The 21,363-nt window shown below is 37.9% G+C and overlaps 1 protein-coding gene and 1 non-coding gene across 2 annotated transcripts in view; both read left to right on the top strand.

Annotated features, from left to right (window-relative positions):
- Positions 1 to 21,363, top strand: part of GBE1 (1,4-alpha-glucan branching enzyme 1) — a 394,057-nt gene that overhangs the window by 122,948 nt on the left and 249,746 nt on the right. The window contains exon 3 of the mRNA XM_075542452.1: positions 7,279 to 7,394. Coding sequence (XP_075398567.1) covers positions 7,279 to 7,394 — 116 coding nt within the window. The remainder of the gene's footprint in view (positions 1 to 7,278; positions 7,395 to 21,363) is intronic.
- On the top strand, positions 2,590 to 2,733 carry LOC142441627 (small nucleolar RNA SNORA48). The gene has a single exon (XR_012782990.1). It is a non-coding gene; the product is annotated as a small nucleolar RNA SNORA48 (small nucleolar RNA).

Below are 21,363 nucleotides of genomic sequence, written 5' to 3' on the forward strand. Positions count from 1 at the left end.
TAAGTAATGACACATGAATATGTGAGGATATGCCACAAAAATCACAGAAAAATGAAACTAAAAGATAATTGAACTTTTCCATGCTCTTTTGAAGCCTCTCTGCTTAGGCAAGATGCATCGGAGGATTTAGTGAACTGTCAAACACAGACCCTAGTGTGCTGTTTCTGAAGATAAGTTGCCTGTAGACATTTTCAGGTTGTCTTCATGACAGGTCTGTGAGAAATATTTAAAACCTTTAGTGAAATGTTGCTCTGTATCCTTATGCTACCCTTAATGTTTAGACTAGCTGAAATCGAAGACCTTTAAAAGTTGATGGGACAAAAACTGATAGAACTAAATAATTGGAAATGCAAAATGGAAAACATGGCATTCAAAGGGCTTCTGATGACGCTGGTTAAGAAACTAATATCATAGTGCCACTTTTTACTATGTAAACATGTATCCATACATGTTATGTAACACTGGTTTGTATATTTTTAAACCAATATTTCATTGTTTATGATGAATGTTTACACAGCAAATTAGATTACCATTTAACAGTATTTTATACCAATCATTCATCAAGATTGTTTATATTTTCATGATATGGCATTGTCCTACTTATTCCATTTTGATTATGCCATTTAGGATTCTCTAGTTTCCTTGCTACTTAATAGACTCATTCTTTTTTTAGAATAATTTTTGAAAATTGGGTTTCCTATATATGATTTTTCTTTTTAAAAATTTTTAAAAGATCACTTTACTGGGGACTCTAACAACTCTTATTGCAATTCATACATCAGTTGTATCAGTCATATTTGTACATGTGTTGCCATCATTCTTTTCTAGACATTCACTTTCTATTGAGCCCTTGCTATCAGTTCTTATTCCCCGCCCCTCACCCTTGTGACTCCTTGATAGATTATAAATTATTATTATTTTCATATCTCACACTGACTGCTGTCTCCCTTCATCCATGGTTTCTGCTGTTCTTCCATCTGATTGGTTCCCCATTCTTCCCTCCGTCTCCCCCACTTCACACTAGCCTTCTGCTATCACGATTCCCATTGTGTTCCTGCATTCTGTGTGTCATGAGCTCTTATCTATACCTGTGTATATGTTCTGGGTTAGTCTGAAGTGAGAAGCAGCACGGGGCCATGATCATTGGGAATGAGGAAGCCTCAAGGAACCAGAGGAATATTGTGTGTTTCATTGATGTTTTACTGCACCCTGGTTGACTCATCCCTTCCCTGTGACCCCTCTGTGAGGGAATGTTCCATTGTCTCCAGATGGGCTTTGGGTCTCTGCTCCAACTCCCCCCCCCCACACACATTCTCAACATTATGTTTTTGTTTGTTTGTTTGTTGGGAGGTCTTCTGATGCCTGTTACCTCATCCCAATGGCAATTCATGATCACACTTGCTGGTGTGCTTCTTCTATGTGAGCTTGTTGTTTCTCTTCTGCATGGCCACTTGTTTAACTAAAAGCCTTTAAGATACCAGACGCTATATCTTTTAATAGCCACCTCCATCTGCTTTCTTCACCACATTTGCTTATGCACGCATTTTGTCTTCAGCGATCATGCAGGGAGGGTGAGCATCACAGAATGCCACTTAGAACAAAGTGTTCTTGTATGAGGGAGGGTATAAGCAGAGGCCCAAAGTCTGTCCACTTCCACAGTGTATTGCTATATACATATATGTACATATTCCAATTCCTCTATTTTTATGGACTAATGTGTTTACATACGTACACACTATGCTTACACCTCTATCCATAGCTTTGCTTTCTAGATCCTTCCTCAGTTTCCTTTTACTTTCCTCCTGCTTTACCATCACGCTCCCCCTACTTCTGCCTCTTAGCCGTTCCTCTCGGATAGATTGCTGTTGCTTCAACATCCCCAGATCTCTACATCCTCCTTGTTGTTGATTTAATTCCCTAGTTGTTCCCCTGTCTATGGCACTATTTGCTAACTGCACCCTTCCCCCTGTCACCTTCTCCCCCCCATGTCCTTCTGGGACCCTTGGTCCCATTGATTTCTCCTTGAGCTTGCTTCCCATGCCTGTTTTATATAAGTAGGCAATTCAACAATGGCATAAATCTAACAAAAAGAAAACAAAAGATTGAAAAAGAAAAAAATACATAATTCTATATCTGTCCACTGATCTTTATGATTATCTCCCCACTGGTCCTGGGGGAATTCCAGAAACTGCAGCCCCTAGACTGAAGTCTATTTGGGGGGCTCTTTAGGGGTTTTGTGTCTTGGCTTTACTCCACTTGCTGATCTGTTATGTTTCCTTCTTGGTTAGCCCTGCTGTGGGGGTTCAGACTGCATTACCTCCCCACTGTGTGTCCCCAGGATTGTTCTCTGTCTCAGTATGCTCCAGTAAGGGGATACCATGCTATGAGCTGTTGCCAGCCTTAGCATCCTCTCTGTACCTTAGAAGCTCCATGCAGGGATGTCATCCTCTCAGCTTGGTGTGCCGATATGGGGTCTAGACCTACCGTCCCTTTCTCTTTTTCCTTCTTGCTTTGCTTCCCTGTAGGTTTAGTGTCATCACGGCCACACATACTGTGTTAGTCTGAGTAGACTGGAGAAACAAATCCATGAACCCCTGGCTATGGGCAAAGAGACACCTGATTGGTGGTGGTGCTCTTATATCAGTCAGGGGCAGAGCAGACTGGCAACCTTTTGTTCATCCTAGCTTGATGCCCAGATCATGGCCAGAGCTGTTTCATGCCTAGGACACATTAAAAATAAAAGAAAGAAACAAATCCATGGACACACATATGTGTATAAGAAAGAGATTTATATACAAGAGCGATTGAACATTGAGAAAACATCCCTGCCCAGTTGAGATCAAGTCCTTAAGTCTGATATTAGCCCGTATTTCCAATATCAATCTATAAAGTCCTGTTCAGACTCACAAAATGCTTGCAATGACGCAGAATACAGAAGATCACAGACCAGTGGATAGAAAGTCTTTGGACTCAGTATCATTGGAAACATCTCATCGTTTACAGGGGTCTCTCTGTGATTTCTCCGGCTTCCGAGGTCTGGTTGCGTCCATGTCGCTTGTCTTCTGCAGTGTCTCCCAGGGAGGAGCAGAGAGAGACAAGTGTCTTCTGCTTCTAAGGAGGAAGTACCAGATTTCCCAGAATTCTCAGAAGAAGGCCATGCCCACAGAAGTCTAATTGGCTATATCCTGATTGACAGCCCAGACTCCACCTCTACACTCTTAATCCTTAAATTGACACCAGATTCGGTGACTACCACACATCCTTCTAGGGAGGGGGTCAGTTTGGCTCTGGTTTGAACCATCCACGTAACCCAAACATTTCATTCATTCATACATGTGGTTATGTTGCCCTCATGGTTTGTTGTGCCATAGTGGGGTCTGTATGCACACTCCCAATTCTATGGAGACATAACCAACACACTCCCTGTGGGTGGATTAATACCCTGCTTCCCCCAGGCTGTCATCTCACTTTCACCACTCCTCCCATTCATCCTACCCCTTCCCCCTTTTCCCTTTCTTTGTGTTGTATTAACATATACCTCCTTGGGTTTGGTCTGACTTCCACCTGACTGCCTGTACCTCAACTCCTGTATTCTTAGATAAGTGCCTTTTCTTCTATACTACTGTGCTGATTATACTTACCTCAGGACACTCATGTTGTACTTGTCCTTTTGTGATTGGATGACTTCACTTAGTAAAATTTCCCCCAACTCTTCCCATGAAACGATGTGTTTCATGTGATCATCAGTGCTTATTAGTGATGCATAGTACTCCATTGTGTGTGAGATAGTTACTGGATTGTGCCAGCCTGGCCGATAAACACAAGTGGGATTAATTGAAGGGCGGAGAGATAAGTGGCTCCATGAGTCTCGCCTTTCTTGTCTCTCGCTCTTTAATCATCAGACCAATGTGCAGCTGCCTTGCTTGCTTGTGCCTCAATTTAAAGGGTACACTACCTCTGGGATGCCTAGCCTGTGGACTGTGTCGCTGTAAGTTGAGGTTCCTTTAAGACCACATGATTGGAATTTACATCTATGGAGCTGGGGACCGACAGTTGGTGACCTGGCTGACGTTGGTGGCCTGCCTTGCTATGTCCTGCCTGTGCTGGGATACCCTAGCTCTCTCTGCCTGGAGGCTCTCAAGGCTTAAAGGACTGCCAGTGTCTCACAACTCTCTCATGGGAGTGAGTTGCACTGAGCCATTTGTACTGCTTTATAATTTAACTGTTCATTTCTTATATATCTATCTATCTGTATATAATTTAATGTTTCATGTCTTGTTACATATATTTATCTCTCTCTCAGCAATCTGGTTTTTTCTCTCTAGAGAACCCTGTCTAACACAATGTGTATGTGCCAGAGTTTACTGATCTACTCGTCTACTGATGGAAATAGGGTGTTTCCAACTCATTGCAATTGTGAATTGTGGCTTAGTAAACAGAGTGCAAACGACTGGTCTTGTTTTATTTCTTACCTCTTCTCGATATATGCCCAGTAGAGGGATAACTGGGTTATAAGGTAGATCAATTTCCGTTTCCTTTAAATATTGCCAGATCGCGTTCCACAGAGGCTGTACATATCTACACAACCACCAATATTGAAGGAGAGTTGCTATCTTGCCACATCCCATCCAACATTTATGTCTCACTGCTTTTCTGCTTTGGGTTAACTTCAAGGGTGTTAGATGGTGTGTAAGCCTGCGTACTTTAGAGAAACAAATCCACAGAAACTCATGTATAAGAGAGTTTTATATAAAGGTTAAGTGCACATCAAGAAAACATCCCAACCCTGCGCTGCCCAAGCCCGCAAGTCCAACATTAACCCATATTTCTGAAACCAAACCCCAAAGTCCTCCTCCTTCTCACAGAACAGACGCAATGATGCCGACTTTAAGAGCAAAGCCAAGTCGGTGAATGTGTAAGCATCTCAGTGCTGGCAGGAGTCTTCCACACAGGTGCTCAAGCACTCAAGGCTGCATCTGGGTCCATGTGACTTCTCAGCGATGTCTTGCAGGAAGTAAGCCTTGCCAGCTAAAACAGGGAACTGGCTAAGGCAGCTGCACCCTGGCCCGACCATCAGAAAATGAGCCCCAAGAACTAGAAAGGCAAGGCTCACTGAGCCATTTATCCCTCCGCCCTTCAATTAACCCCACATGTGTTATCGGCCAGCTTGACACAGCAAACTAACTAACTCATATGGCATTTCATGGTTGTTTTAATTTGCATTTCTCTGAGGCTAATCATAGGGAGTATTTTTTTCATATATTTCTAGTTACTATTGGTACCAGTGTACATCCTCTGGTCTAGCCAGATTTGTAAGGTAAAATTGGGATCATGATAGTGAGGGGGTGGTGGGGAGGAAGCATTTAGGAACTAGAAGAAAATTGTATGTTTCATTGATGCTGCACTGCACGCTGACTGGCTCATCTCCTCCTCAAGACCCATCAGAGGATGTCCAGTTGCCTACAGATGGGCTTTGGGTTCCTACTCTGCACTGCCCCTCATTCATAATGATACACTTTCTTGTTCTTTGATGCCTGATACCTGATACCTTTGACACCTTGTGATCACACAGGCTGGTGTGTTTCTTTCATGTGGGCTTTGTTGCTTTTGAGCTAGATCGTGGCTTGTTTACCTTCAAGCCTTTAAGACCCTAGATACTATATCTTTTGATAGCCGGGCTCCATCAACTTTCTTCACCACATTTGCTTATGTACCCACTTTGTCTTCAGTGATTATGTCCAGACAAACTCTTCTTGCGTTGAGGGAGTACTTGAGTGGAGGCCCAATGTCCATTTGCTACCTTAATACTAAACCTATGAATATACATACATAGATCTACTTTCCCTACATCATACATAATTATATTTACATATGTATATACCTGTATTTAGACCTCTATAAATGCCCTTTGCCTCCTAGTTCTTTCCTCTATTTCTTTTGACTTTCCTCTTGTCCACTATCATGCTGAGCCTTCAATTGGATTTCAGTAATTCCTCTCAGTTACATCAAGATTGATCAAGCCCTACCAGGCTACCTACACCCTCCTCACCACGTATGTTGAATCACTTGTTGTTGTCTTGTCCCTGGGTTGGTCAACACCCCTTCCCTTCCCCCACCTCTCCCTCTCACATGTTCCCCCCCCCCCGCCTTCTCCCCCCAACCATCAGTCCAGTTGTTTTCGCCTCCAGATTATTTCTCCAGCCTATCTTATTTAGACAAACCTGCAGAGATAATAACATACACAAAAACAAGATAGAGCAAAACAAAGCAACAAAAGAAAACAAAACAACAACAATAAAAACCAATCACACAAAGAAGAAAGAAAAGCCTGTAGATAGTTCAAAGACTGTTTGTTGACCTTTGTAAGGTGACCAGATTTTAACACTGGTAAAGCGGGACACCATTGATAAAACTCATATCCTGGTGAAATAGCCACATGGCAGCTGAAAACTGTATACCCTAGCATGTCGTGCATTCTTTCTGAAAATCGTGACTTTTTAAAATCACCATGGGACATGGGAAAATTAAAAAAAAATTTGGACTGCTCTGCCAAAAACGGGACGTCTGGTAACCTAACTTTAGGAGTGTTTCCTGTCGAGTCTGATGGTGCCCCTCCCTGACCCCAAAGTCTGTTTTTGTATTCCCTGGGCATTTCGTGGCTCTGTCCCCCTTGTTGTTTGGTTCCATACCCTTAGTGTTTTGCCTCAGTGTGGTGGCGTCAGATCTGGCATAATTTCCACACTGTGTCTCCAGTGTTGTCCCCTGTAGGGCTATGGATGAGTGAGGGATGTCCTTTCTCATAGTGGGCCCGGCCATTTGGTCTTCTCTGGATCGGCTGCTGTGATCAGGAATATTGTCCAATAATGTTTTCAACCATGAGATATATCTTATTTGTCCATATTGCTTTTCACTTTGTTCATTTACTTTTTATTTTTAATGGTATTTCTTAAAATTGACATATTTTTGCTTTTAAATTATACTTATTAATGAAAATGAAAATTGAAAAAAAGGAAAAAGAAAATGAAAATTGAGAGTAGAATTGAAAATGTTTTCATCTTTAATTTTAGAATGAAAAACAACTCTTGATAATTTGTCATTTAAAAAAATAATCCCATATACTTTTCCTAAAGAAATATTTTGAATAACAGATCTGAAAATCTAATATTTTCTAGGTGATTTAATTATGTAAAAGTGAGCCGCATATTATGCTTTACTTTAAATTCATCGCAGGTTAATCTTATTTTACTATTGTTGACTGATACAATTTTTTTTTTAAAGATGGTTGGAATCCATTTTCATACCCATATAAAAAGCTGGATTTTGGAAAATGGGAGCTCTACATTCCACCAAAACAGAGTAAATCTACAATAGTGCCTCATGGATCCAAGTTAAAGGTACTTTCCTCTGCTTGTTATTGATTTGAATTTATTTTATTTTTATCATCTTTGTAAATTATTTTAAAATATCAGAATTATGACCCATATATGACAGTTGTTGGAGAAACAGTTTCATGTCCCCAAAGAGGAAAATTTAAAAGTGGGAAGGGCAAATTGAATGTGTTCTATGAGAAAGATTTGGTTGGGAAGATGTTATCATCATGAGTTTAGAAATGTTATATAAGGAATAATTGAATAACCGTAAACATTAAGCTTGGAAAATAGATCATTTACTTAAAAAAAAAGGAAAAATGAAACCTTTCACAAAATTAGCAAATCCATAGATTAGTTCACCCATAGAGAGTGCCTTGCTAAAGTTGAGTCTGCAAAGAGCCCCATACCTGGAGAGGAGATTGACTTTTTGAGAAATCCTTTTCTAGATTCTCTCCTTTCCTGGTCCCTTGGTCTCCTGCGGTAGTGTCACCTGTGGTGGCACGGGGACTTGCTCTCTAGAAGCCATCGCTCTTCTCCCAGCTCTCGCAGCTTTAGCTGTGGTTCTGCACTCAGGTGTGGAAAGCCGGCACATCCGTCTCTCCTGTTTCCTAAAAGGATGCCAGAGGGATGGTTGCTAAAACTCTGGATTAGAATTGGGGACTTCCAGCCATTTGAGACCATCTTAATTTTTAATATAATCTTGGTTTTTAGCTTATGTAATTGTACATGATTTCTGTGTATCTTTCTTTCTCCCTTCCTTAGACATGTAATAACATTCACCATACATCCTGTGACTGAATAAACATTTTCTGATGCATTTGCTATATATCAATGTTAACTTAGTTGCCTAAATTAGATTTAAAATCAAAAAGCATAGTGTTTCAAAATAAATTTTAAAAATCTATAAGTGTGTATAGAAATTACTAAAATGCTGCCATCCATAATATAGTTACATAGGAGCATATTTTCTGAAATAAATAGACATGTTAACTAGGGTTGGCAGTCAAGGCTCTTTTTATTTTGTAGTGAATAAGCAAAAACTAGTGATAGTACAAAATAAGAGGGATTTAAAATTAACATACACAATCTTTTTTTTATGTGTATATAACCTCTGTGAGAGTTTGATCGGTTGCAGTTTGGACCTATGTTTGCTATTATTATATATTTCTGTTCTTAGAGCAGTACCACATATAGCTTAGCCAATTAGTAATCATTTATTGACTGGGACAGCTGTTCTGTGGTGTGGCCTTTGAAAGACTGAAACAAATTGTTTGATATTTTCATGACTTACGCCATTTGATTTTATGGGATCGTTATAAAATTCTTGGGAGAAAGATGAGGCTATCTAACCCTGTAAAGATTTACAACCTTGGAAATCCAAAGAGGCGGTTGTATTCTGTCATGTGGTGTCATCATGAGTCAGAATCTACTTAATAACAGTGGTTATACAACAGTACTCTCCCTTCCCCACCTCCTTTATGCTCACTCTCCACCCCCATGCCCGCCCTCTTTCTTTCCGGCTTAAAAAACAACAAAATTAAACTTTAACTTAAATTAAACTTCCCCTCACAGAAGGGTTCAGGAGAGGAGATGGGTCAATTAGGGTGCGAGGTAGTACCGATGAAGAACACAGCTTTCCCCCAGATCCTGGATGCTTCCTCCCCCCAACTACCATGATCTGAATTCTACCTTGCAGGGCTGGATAGGGCAGAGGTTGTACACTGATACATATGAGGGCTGGAGGTACAGGGAATCCAGGGTGGATGATACCTTCAGGACCAAGGGTGTGAGGGGCGATGCTGAGAGTGTGGAGGGTGAGTGGGTTGCAAAGGGGGAACTGATTACAAGGATCCACATGTGACCTCCTCCCTGGGAGAGGGATGGCAGAGAAGGGGGGGAAGCGAGACTCCGGATAGGGCAAGATATGACAAAATAACGATGTATAAATTACCAAGGGCACATGAGGGAGGGGGAAGCAGGGAGGGAGGGGGAAAAAAAGAGGACCTGATGCAAAGGGCTTAAGTGGAGAGCAAATGCTTTGAGAATGATTGGGGCAGGGAATGTATGGATGTGCTTTATACAATTGATGTATGTATATGTATGGATTGTGATAAGAGTTGTATGAGCCCCTAATAAATTGTTTTAAAAAAAAGAATAAAAGAGTTGTATGAGCCCCAATAAAAAGATTTATTAAATTAAAAATTTTTTTTAAAGCATTGGGGAATTTTGTTCTACCTTCTCCAATTAGACAATTTTATGAATTTTGACACACTACTTACTGATTGATTTAATGATGAATATATTGATTTTGATATATTGTCTTTATATTTGAGGAAAAATAATGGGATTCTAAGAATTAATTATTGTGTAGGCGCTCATATGTATTAGGTCTTATAGCAGACCTTCAATTAGCCGGTCTGACTTAAAGGCTTAAATAATTTCTAGTGTGTCCTATGTACTGTATTCTCTTTGACCAACTGAGTTGAAGTTAAGTTACTTAGTGTGACTCTTCTAGCCATAAGCTTTGTAACTTGTACCAAATTATTGATGGGAATATGCAAATAAGCAAGCATTGTATTCTAACTTGGCAATTGGTCAGTTTTGTCATTCCAGTGGATACAAAGTTAAACTCAAGAACAGGAAAGGAGAAGCTCCCAGCTTCTAAGAATTAAGATTCACAGGAGTGGAGCACATCTGAAATCCTTGTACAGAGTAGTGGAAGTGGTGGTGATAGCATGGGACTTGAGTAAAGTCCTGTGCCAGGGGGCTGAAGAGTGGCTTGCAGAATGGAGTGCCCTCTGGGCATCATCAGTCGTTAAAGAGCTTTGGAACTTACCCAAGCTGTGCAGAGGCCATGGGCCCAGGAGACTGAGAGGTCACGGATGAGAGATATTTACCTACTAGAAGTGCTGCAGACAAAACAAAGCAGTATCCGTAATGATTTCTGATCTTACCTTTTGTAACTTGTTAACTTTCCTAATAAACCCCTTGTGAATATTTCTGTGAGTTCTGTGTAACAGTTGGAACTGATTATGGAACTCAGCTACGAAATAAAGTGCCATGTGGGAGACCACTGGTATCAGAATGGTATAAAGGCTGGTGGGCTGGCAGTCATGTCTGACTGCCTCATAGAAATCACCTGGGCTTGGTGAGGCGCTATAATGTTCCTCTCAGTTGTGTCTCTGAAGGAAGTTAGAGGTGCACTCCATGCTACTTTCCTACTAACGTATAAACTTTTATTTTCTGTTAATGAGATGGAATAATCTGATGTTTTAAAACTTTTTAACTTTATTTTTTTTAAATCCATGCTTAATAGCAGATAAATACATAACAGCTAACAGGTATCAGGTAAACTATTGTATCTTTAAAAAAAGATCTCTATAGTAATGAAGATAATTAGAAATTACTTTCTGTTATTCATAATCTAGATGTTTTGAATTTTACAAAACATAATTTTTCATTTCTTTATGAGTAAGCAAACTTTCATTTGGAGGAGTGTTAAATTATCTATAAAAATCAACTAACTTCAGGGTTTTGGCCTTTCAATTTGAAGCTGTCCCTAGGTAAGTCTGTTTTAGTAATTAAAAATCTTGTTTTAAATTGGACTTGAAGATTTATTTCAGTCCACAGGGGAGTGACCTTTATAACTCACTTGAGGATGTCTCTCTTATGAATTATCTCGTAACCATTAACAACAACAGAAAAGAGCTATTGAAATTATAGCATTGTTTTCTCTGCAAAACATCTGGACTCTTTAACTGAGCACTTTGGAAAAGAGCATATTTAATAATATTTTTACACAATTATACAGTGATACAATTGTCCCCATGATATGATCAGTTATCAGCCATTTGTAAGGTGTGGCATATGTCACTATGATTAAGAGTTGGGAGAGGACTATGTCAATACATTAATATTTGCATGGTAAAGGTGATTTATTTTCTTAATTTTTCATCAGGAAATGGGTATAATGAGTGTTTGGATGGTTATGCATACAAATATGCTAGAGACAAGCTGTCTACCTTTGTGCACTGGGCATCTCTTAGGCACAGGGAAAGATAGCTGCTAAGACACATAGAGGTCTCTAAGGGATGTCAGACACAGATGTTAAAAGGACACAAGGACCTTCCTTCAGAGACTACGGAAAGAAAGAAAAAATCTTTCCTTACAGCTGGTATCCTGAATACAGACTTTTAACTTCCTAAACTGTGAGAAAATACCTATCTGTTTTTTGACAGTTCATGTTGTTGAGAGTTTCCCTCTTTGTTAATCTTTATTTTCCCAATCATAGTGTCTTTTACCAGGACTGCTCTCTACTGATAATAGGTTCAGAGCAGGTGAGGTGAAGCCTCACCATCCTCGCTTCTAAGGTGTATGTGGTAGTTGCATAATTTCACATCGACTTGATAACTGGTTTATAGGGGTGCATTCTAGCCTTTGAGTCAGGTAACAGCCTGATTGATGCCTCATTTTGGGCATGGCCTTCTCATGATTATTCTGGTAGTTTTCTCTCCTCCTCCCTGGAGGTGGAATATCCTCTGCTTTGCCTTCCCCTTCACAAGCCACATGGGGCCACTCTGAATGCAGCCAGAGCCCCAGAGATACTTCCACCGGCACTGGACCCTCAAGACTTTCTACCCACTGGTCTAGGATCTTCCTGCATTCGGCATCATTGCATGTGCTGTGTGAGTCTGAAGAGGAATTTATAGACTAGTATCAGAGATATGGGCTAATCTTATGGACTTATGGCTAAACTTACGGACTTGATCTGGACTGTGCTGGGATTTTTTTTAATACACTATTGCCCTTTGATGTAAAGCTCTCTCTTACACACATATGAGTATCTCTCGATTTGTTTATCTAGTCAACTGGAGCTAACACAGTGTATTTGAGATGTGTTTCTTCCAAGAGAGATTTGCTCATTTTTCTGCCAGTCATTCAACATTCTTTGTTAGAATCATAATATAGTTATCAATAAATCTTTTACCTTTCTTATTCATTTGTTTTTCTTTAACGTTTATTTACAATGCTTTCAAAGCACCATTTAGATGTCTTTTACAGCAGATTTGCCCATTGCAATATGCCATTTGATTTAACTTCCTTCTGTGCATACATGAGCAATTGGTGGTCTGTCTTTTCCACAGTTGGCCCCTGGCCTTGTTCTACATGATAATATTGAGTTTCTCCATCATGTCCTTTCACATTCATAGTTACCTTGATTCCTATGTATGATACCTGGCAAGATCTATCTATCTATCTATCTATCTATCTATCTATCTATCTATCTATCTATCTATCATCTATAACCTATTTATGAATTTGAAACAGATATTTGCAGTGAATAAATAATTCTATAATCCTCATAAAAAATTCTTGTTAAAATCTATCCTGATATCATCTCTGTTCTTTCTATCACCAAGGACTTAATTACTAACTGTTGATTTTCTTTATCAAACACCAGTGATTATCAATGAATCTTGATTGCACTTTTGATCAGTTTCAGAATGCAAAATTTGGCAAAATATCCTCAATTTCTTCATCTTTGGCATTAGTGGTTGGTGTTTAAATTTTAATGGTAGTTACATTAACTATTCTTTATAGATATTTGGCATTATTTCATCATGGGTAGTTGTATTTTATGCTAGACTTTAAAATGTTCTTTTTAAAATAAATGTGATATAATTACATTTTATGATGATATTTATTTTAAAATGTTAACAATGGTTTAATATTAATACTGTATTCTAGTAATGATATGTTGAAATGTGGGTAGAAAGCAAGAGAGATTTGGGATATACAATTAAAAAGGGAAGCTCTTGTGTTTTCTTAGGGGTAAAGCAGTCGAGATGAGTAGCAGTAGAAGCCTTCTGATGGTGTCATCGGTTCATCCTGTTTCCCACCTAACCATTGGAATGTTTGTGAACACTTACAATCTGAAACAAAAGCAGACCGTTTGCTTTTGACCTTTAAGCCAAGAATTATTACATTTTAATTGATTATTCCTATATAGTGGATCATAGGGTTGTCTAACACAAGGTGACCAATATCCGTTCATTTCTGTTCAAGTATTCCTAGGTTATCTATCAGTTTTTATGCATTCCATTTAATTTTTGAAGACTTCTAATTTTCCTAGATTTAGACTTTATATTTTCCATATTATGATTATCAATGAATATTTGCAGTTGTTTGTCCTCATTTTAACTTGTGTCCCTTCAGCAAATGAAGGTGCCTAAAACGTTAGTGCACACACTTCATTAGCACTCTCCACTTGGGGAGTGCCGCTCTTCCTTAGTTATAGTTTGAGTGTATGATACCTGAGCAGAGTCTGACCCGAATATCAGCCGAGCCACCTAACTTTACGACTAAAACTGCATTAAAAAAAAAAAAACATGCTGAAAAACTCGGCTTATACTTGGGTGTTTACGGTATCTTTCAAATTGAGTTTCTTCTTTCTGGAGTATATCTGACAATGTTCAACTACTAGTTTACTAGTTGGAAGGCTTTTTTGTTTTAGAATTTTATCACCAAGTTCTTCCTCTTAGTCTTTTTTGATAGATCCAATGAGAACCTTCCACCCTAGGTAATTTGCTTATATGTAAATTACCAGTGGCCTTCCTTACAGCATCTCAACATACACACGTCTCCACTGTGTGGCAAACTGATAGATGAACGGTGTCCATGGCTTCTACAACTTTTTATCTCCCATTACCCCCAATAGAAGTAAGTCACTAGGCCTTTATCCTCAGGTCCTTGTAAATAAACTCGTATTTTCAACCTTCCTTTTAAGATCCAAACTCATGAACCACGGCCTATACAAATGGTGATTGGGCTTCTTGACTCTTAATAGGAAGGTTTCCTACAGTTTTGAGCTTACCCAGAGATGCCTTAGACAGGCCTTTGTTCTGTTCTTGAAAAGTCATCAGTTGAAACTTTATGGAGTACAGCACTACTCTGACACATATGAGGAACCATGTGTCAGACCTATTAACATCAGCTTACTGGTTTTTAAAGCTCAATCTTACCTTCTTCCAAGACAGCAGGGTCCTCCAGATGCTGAGTGTTTAGGGAAAGATGATTAACTTCTATGCAGAATCTTCCTTTGTAATAATCAACTGTAAATTTCTCCTTTTTCAACTTTCTATCTGCTTTATCTTTCAAAAATTTATTGAAATATCTGGTCTTTTGTAATTTGTTGTTATGTTATTCTCTGTCAATGCCTGTTGTGTTCCTTTTCTGTTATTTATATTAATGGCAACTTGACAGAACAAGAGAAAATACAAATCTTGGGAAGTTTATGATTTTATTCAACCTTGAAGATACCCTATTTTAAATGTAAGAAGAAAAACATACATCTGTTGATTTGAAGAATATTTTAAGATTCTAGGGCTTTTTAGTTGGGTCATTATATTTTTTTCATATGCGCTGATTAAAAGATTTTAGCCAAACTGATTTTTTCTTACCTATGATGTCTTTAAATATTATTATATGTATTAATGATTTTCTTGTCCATGACCTGCAGAAAATCCTTTACTCACTTCATTTGTTACCTGGCTCAACTTAATCAACCTTTAAGACCCTGAAACATCTAATTTGTTGGAGAATGCATGCATAGTTAGAATTAGGTACACTTCCCTTCACCACTGAGATTATAATTTGTCTGTGTTTGCAAAATACAATATGAATGTTAATGAAACTAAATAACATACTGGGGAACAGTCATTCGCTGTAGATGAGAATAAAGGCTTACTAATTGATTCATTCTTCTTTGTGTTCTTAATCTTCAAGCTTTGTAGAATATTGATAGGACACACAGCATAAATATATGCACTTTCAAAGCAGTCTAGAAAGTTTGCCTGGTGGAATGGATGAGATAGAAAAAGCGAGTGTTTCCGCTTTGAATTTCACTTTTCTTTTCAACTTTGTTTTCTTTCTTCCATAATATCTTAATTTATAAGTGTTTAATTTTAATGTTTCTTGACTTTATCCATTGTATTGTGTGTCCTGGATATATGCAAAAAAAGATGAAATACCATTCTGAATTTATAGTCATCTTGGAGAAAAGGCCTTATACGTATGTGTGGCCCCTGAACACTCTATAGCTGGTTCATGCATAGAGGAAGCAAGTTACAACCTTTGAGAAAGTGTGTGACTGTGGTGAAGTGGGATTATTTGGGATGATTCTTCTATCCATGCCCTTGTCACTCCTATAGAATGATTGGAGAGGGCCATGCAAATAAGATGTGTGAAATACCAATAAATGGGGTTGGTCAGTTTTTCCGTTTCACTGGGAATAGAAGAGTGAGTCATCTTAGAAGCAAGGAGAGAGGATTTTATGACCAGCAAGAAAGAGGCCTTATCATGGAGCACGTGTAAGATCCCTTTCTGAAGTGGTAGGGACTGTAGAGCCACCAGAGACTGTCACACTGAGTTCACGAGAGCAGAGGAGCTGCCCTGACGCAGTAGGCAATGGTGGGGATAGGCTTCCAGACCCATATAACAAGGCCAAGGGACTTGAGAGGCTGAGCACTGAAGAAAGACATGCAAAATGGGCAAAAGACTTGTCTTTATTGCTTTTGAATTCTGACTGTGGTAATCTCTTGCTGTACCCAATATATGCCTATAAACAGGAATTTCATCTGAGTGTTTTCAGTGGTTATTGCAGTGAATTATCGGAACCAGCAAAGAAGTAGAGTGCTTTTGGAGGTATGGTTGGTATCAGAATAGGGTAAAGAATGATAGAAGGTGAAGGATGGTCTGACTTCTGCCTTGTGGCAATTGGCTTTTGTCTGGTTTGGCATTGGATTCTCCTCCTTACTGAAGCTGCAGGTCAGTGTGACACCATGTCCTTTCCTCTGTGACAGAAAACCAGTATGAATTAAATGTGTGGTTGTTTCTTTTTAAATTTTTTGATGATTTAGTATTATGGAAATTTGGCTAGCTGCTGAGGGGACACATGAGAGGTGACAAGAAAAACAAAGATAAAATATGACTTTGGGGGGCAGTGTTAAAATGGAGAAGAATGAAGATTGAATATTAAATTTTTAGGGAAGGTTTAAGTTGATTCTTGAGAAGTTGATGAATGAAGATTCAGAAATATGTTGTGAGGTTGAAAAAGAGTGAGGGGAGATAATACCAGGCAAGACTGTACAGAAATCAATATATGTGGGGGACTGAAACATCTTAGTTAATGTTCTCTGTTTTACTTCTCTACTTGTTCTCTCTGGATCTAATATCCATTGCGGTGGCTATACAGATACTCACAGACAGATTTCATGGTTTAAAGGTGTATTAAGGATATTAACAAATTGTAATGTTCGTGAGAAATGCTCAGGGTATTTGTTTGCAGGACATGGTAGAAAGTTGCAGGTCTGCTCATAAATACCCAAAGTGGTATACCACTTTGCTGGAAGCCTCAAGCCACAGACTTGAGCCATGGGTCTGCAAGCCCACCTGCCTGAAATAGGTGCCTAGAAGCACCCCAATCCAGTAATCCTCTGCCCAGAGACACCCTGGGTGTCTTCCCTGAGTCAACAAGTTCAACTTCCTCAATTAATGTTTGGTAAATACACTGTTTTGCTTTTTTTGTTACATTCTGAATTTCTTAATTTTTTAAATGGCTAACCAGTTTCATTGCAAGTATTTCCCTTTTAAAGATTTTTTTCTGAGAAAAATACATACTCCCCCCCCCGCCCCGTCTCCCAAATATAAAATCAGACAGACACGTTGTCAGTCTTATATTATTCTGGGAATTTCTGTAGCACTGGAATGGAACCCGTCAGCAGTTAATCTGAAAACAGGTTAGGAACAGCGCATCATACTTGTTTTATAGCATATAAAAATATTAGAGTTTTCATTTTTAATAAATAAAAGTTAATCCTTGTTAATGGACCTTGAATGCCCACTCTTTTTCTCTTACATGGTAAAGACTTTAAAGTAGAGGAACCTACTCTCCATATATTTTTGTTCCTTCCATCACTTCCCATTGATTCCGTTTCTTCCCCTGTTGTTGGTAGTTGCCATTACGTCATTTCTAACTCATAGTGACCTCATGTACAGCAGAACAAAACCCTGCCTAGTCCTATGCTATCCTCACAATTGTTCTCATGTGTGAGCCATGGATGAAGCCACCAAGTCAACCCATTTGAATCGTCCTCTTTTTTTTTTTTTTTGCTGTCCTGCTTATTTACCAATCATAATGTCCTTCTCCAGGGATTGGTTTCTTCGGACAATATGACACATACCCCCTCTGATTTAATTGTTTAAAAAAGATAGTAGACAAGAATGATGATATTTTCAATTCAAGACCCACAAATAAAGCAATACAGATCTCATTTTAAAATTATGGCTCATTTGCAATCACATTTCATACATTAGTATCTTGTAAAAGTTTACCTGAGGGGACCTCAAAAAGTTCATGGGAAAATATAATGAAATTTTAATGCAAAATTTGCACAAACTATTTGGAGCCCCTTCTTTAATGAGATCTACATGTCTCCACCTACTATAAGGTCTGTCTTCTCCAATTCCTGAGTGATCATATATAAAATATTTCCTTTTCGTAGGTCACCACTTTTTAGTTCAGCGGTTCTCAACCTGTGGATCATGACCCTTTTGGGGGTCAAATGATCCTTTTGCAGGGTTTCCCGATTCATAACAGTAGCAAAAAGTTATGAAATAGCTATGAAATTAATTTCATGGTTGGGGGGGGGTCATCCCAACATGTTTTTTTAAATTACAGTTTTAGACTTTGTGGATTATAAAATGCTTTTATTTCATGTCATTTGCTGTCAACATTTTGAATATCTTGCTGCACTTTTGTGTTATAACTAGTATTAATGATAACAATCCTCTCCTGATGCATATTTAATTATAATTTTTCCACATGCAATTACCTTCCCCGCCCCACACATACACATTGTTTCCTTAAATTTACTCCATCCCTGCGCCTCTAAAATTTCATAATTCCTTAATTCAATATTCCTTTTCCTGAAATGGCCTTTATAAAATTGATTAATTTCCCCTCCAGAGTTCTATTTTAATTGTGGTTACTATATTCCTAATATCCCAAATCTCCTTATATTATTTTCATGACTAAAATATCTTCTGACTTTAATCATGCCCAATCCTTTTTGCTTAAAACAAAGCAAAACAAAACCTTGCCTGGAGTGGGTTCTGGCTCGTATTAACCCTGTATTTGTCAGAGCAGGACAAATACAGCTTGCTCCATAGGTGGTAAGCTCCTTTTATTCATCTTTTTTTAAAGGTAAAATATAATTTTATTACTATCAGTATAGAAAAATTTAATAAAATAAATAAAATAAGAAATATTATGCAATACATAATGATGAATGAAAAATACTTTAAGATCATAATATTAATTACACAGCAACATTTTTATATGTTGTGACATATGGTTATGTATTGGGCTGCATACAACAATGTTCATAGTTTGAAACTACGATCCAGTCTGGTTGAAGATGGATGAGGCTTTCTACGTGGTCCTGAGTTGGAATCAATTCAATGGCAGTATGTTTGGGTTTTGTTTGTATCTTAAGTAAAATAGTATAGTATAAAGCCCTTTTTTTAAAAGCTGAGATCTCAATTGGCAATGTCCTAACAAATTTCTCTCACTGAATAGACTTCTTTAAAACTTAATTTGTGAATGACCTGCGAGGTTTACATTTGAAACCTATGATTTTTAAATGACGTGACACAGGCCTGAGATGATCAGAATTCTCATTCCTTGGCCCTCCCTTGAATTACGTAGATTGTCTTCTTTTTGTTGTATCACTAGACTTCCCTAGAAAGCCTCAAGTTTCTCCATAAAGATTTATCTGTTGTACAATAAGCTTGGACAACACTGATGGCCAGTATGAAAATGAATGATTTTGGCTGTGATTCAAAGCCCTCTTTGACCCGTATGAGAATTATTTTCTAGTTTCTTTGCCCCTGGACACCACTCACACTTACTGACTTGTCCTGTTCTAAACTGTGCACTGGTCACACCTTAGCAAAGGCCTTAAATAATGTTTGTAATCGTACTGACTCAATCCAGTGAGTCTTTAATGTTGAGCTCATATGCCATTTGCTTTGGGTGAAGTTTTCTATGATCCCAAACTAACATTTCTCCTTTCCAAATACTCTACACCCACTAAATATGCTCGGACTTGCTTGTTCCTTCTTCCCTCTACTCCATCTGTATTTAACTTATAAAACGAGCTAACAAGACTCACTTGTCAGTGTGACATTTTGAGTGTCTTTTTCCTTTTTGCGACTCTGGGGTCTAGTCATGTCTAGTTCGAAGCCACTAAAACATTATTATTGACTACATGAATGGATTGTCATTGTTGGAAATGTTCTCTATTCATAGTTTCACTGTTGGAAATCTTTTTGCATAGGTCCATATATATAGAGGCTGCAAGAAATGTAGCCTTTAATAGATATCCTCATATATCTATTAACATTGTATAGTAATGGTTTTTAATTAGGTTCTTTAGGTTTAGAATTCTTAGATATATACAGCTGCTATTTATAGGAGTCTTGTTGACATTAGATAAGATGAAAATGCAAAATAAACAATTACTGGCCTTGTAGGGATGGCTTAGTTTAATAATGACCAAGCATTTTCCTTGTTACTTGTTATAAAAACGGCCATTGTTTTGACAATTTAGCATTAGGAAAATTGTTTGCGTTTTCTTTTGAATATTTGAAATGCTATTTTTATCTCAGGAAACGCTGGTGGCACAGGTGGTCACCAGTTGAGGGCTAGCCATAGGTTCAAACTCACCAGCCACTTCACTAGGAAAAGATGAGGTTGTCGGCATTCATAAGGATTTATTTTACAGTCTTCAGAACCCTTAATGAGCAATGTTATTCTGTCAAATGCTCACAATTAGTTGGAATTTAATTGGAAACCATGTGATTTTGGTTATTTTATCTCATAATTCCTCTTTTTCATTGTCTATCTGAAAATTTAAGTGTATTATAAAATTTTGATAGCCAGATTACCTCAGAATAAGATATTGTTATCTCCCTGGCCTCCCACCTCTTTCCTGTTTTCCTTATATTTGCTGACTATTATTTAACTTTATTTTTAAAATATCATTTTACATATACTTATTATAAGCTGTTTTATTTGGTAAGTAAGGAGAACACAAATATACAAAATTATAGATAAGTGTTTGGAATGATTTTTAAGAGCCTCTTATTTTTAATATTTCTTTAAATTTTAGAAGAGAATTCCAAAAGGTTGTGTAGAAATATAATGGAATTTTCCCACAAGTTTTTAGATGTCCCTGATATATACATAAATGATCCCTGTTTTTCTTTTCTTTCTTTTTTTTTTTTTTTGGTGTGTGTGTATTTGTGTAGCGAAAGTTGGTTAGTTAGAAAGAAAGCTACAGAATGGATTTTCTTTGAGATATTTCAGAGGTCAGAATGCTTAATCATTTAAGTGATGAGTGTGGAGAGAGGAGTCTAATTGTGCGATCATGTCATTCTGATCCCAGATTAAAATAGCAGAATGTCATTTCTCTGTTCTATCCAAATATCCACTTTAGACTTTTTCCTTAAAGAAAAGTGTTTCGGACCTTGAACAGTATTCAGTATAAATGCAATGGTAGAAATCTGAGGTGCAGTAAATTATTGTGAAAGAAAAAAAAGTAGTCCAGTTGTCTCTTTTAAATATGCAGATACAATCTTTTAACAACTTCTTCATATTAATTCCTTTTTGTGTGCATAAGAAGATTTTTGAGGACAGGCTTAGAATGAAGCCTGTATTAGCGTGCATTATGTAGTTTTGTTTTCTCTTTTCATTTTCAACTAAAACCCTGCAGAGAGTAGGAGGTTGTCAGTGAGATATCAATGCAGTATAGGGATTGCTTTCTGAAGTTGATATGAATGAACAGCTAATGGGTAGCTTTCGTTGATAGCTCATTTATAATTGAGTGCAGATAGATGAAAATCAAACACAAAGGGAACTCAATTTTATCAT

Source organism: Tenrec ecaudatus, chromosome 2, assembly GCF_050624435.1.
Source record: "Tenrec ecaudatus isolate mTenEca1 chromosome 2, mTenEca1.hap1, whole genome shotgun sequence".
NCBI lineage: Eukaryota > Metazoa > Chordata > Mammalia > Afrosoricida > Tenrecidae > Tenrec > Tenrec ecaudatus.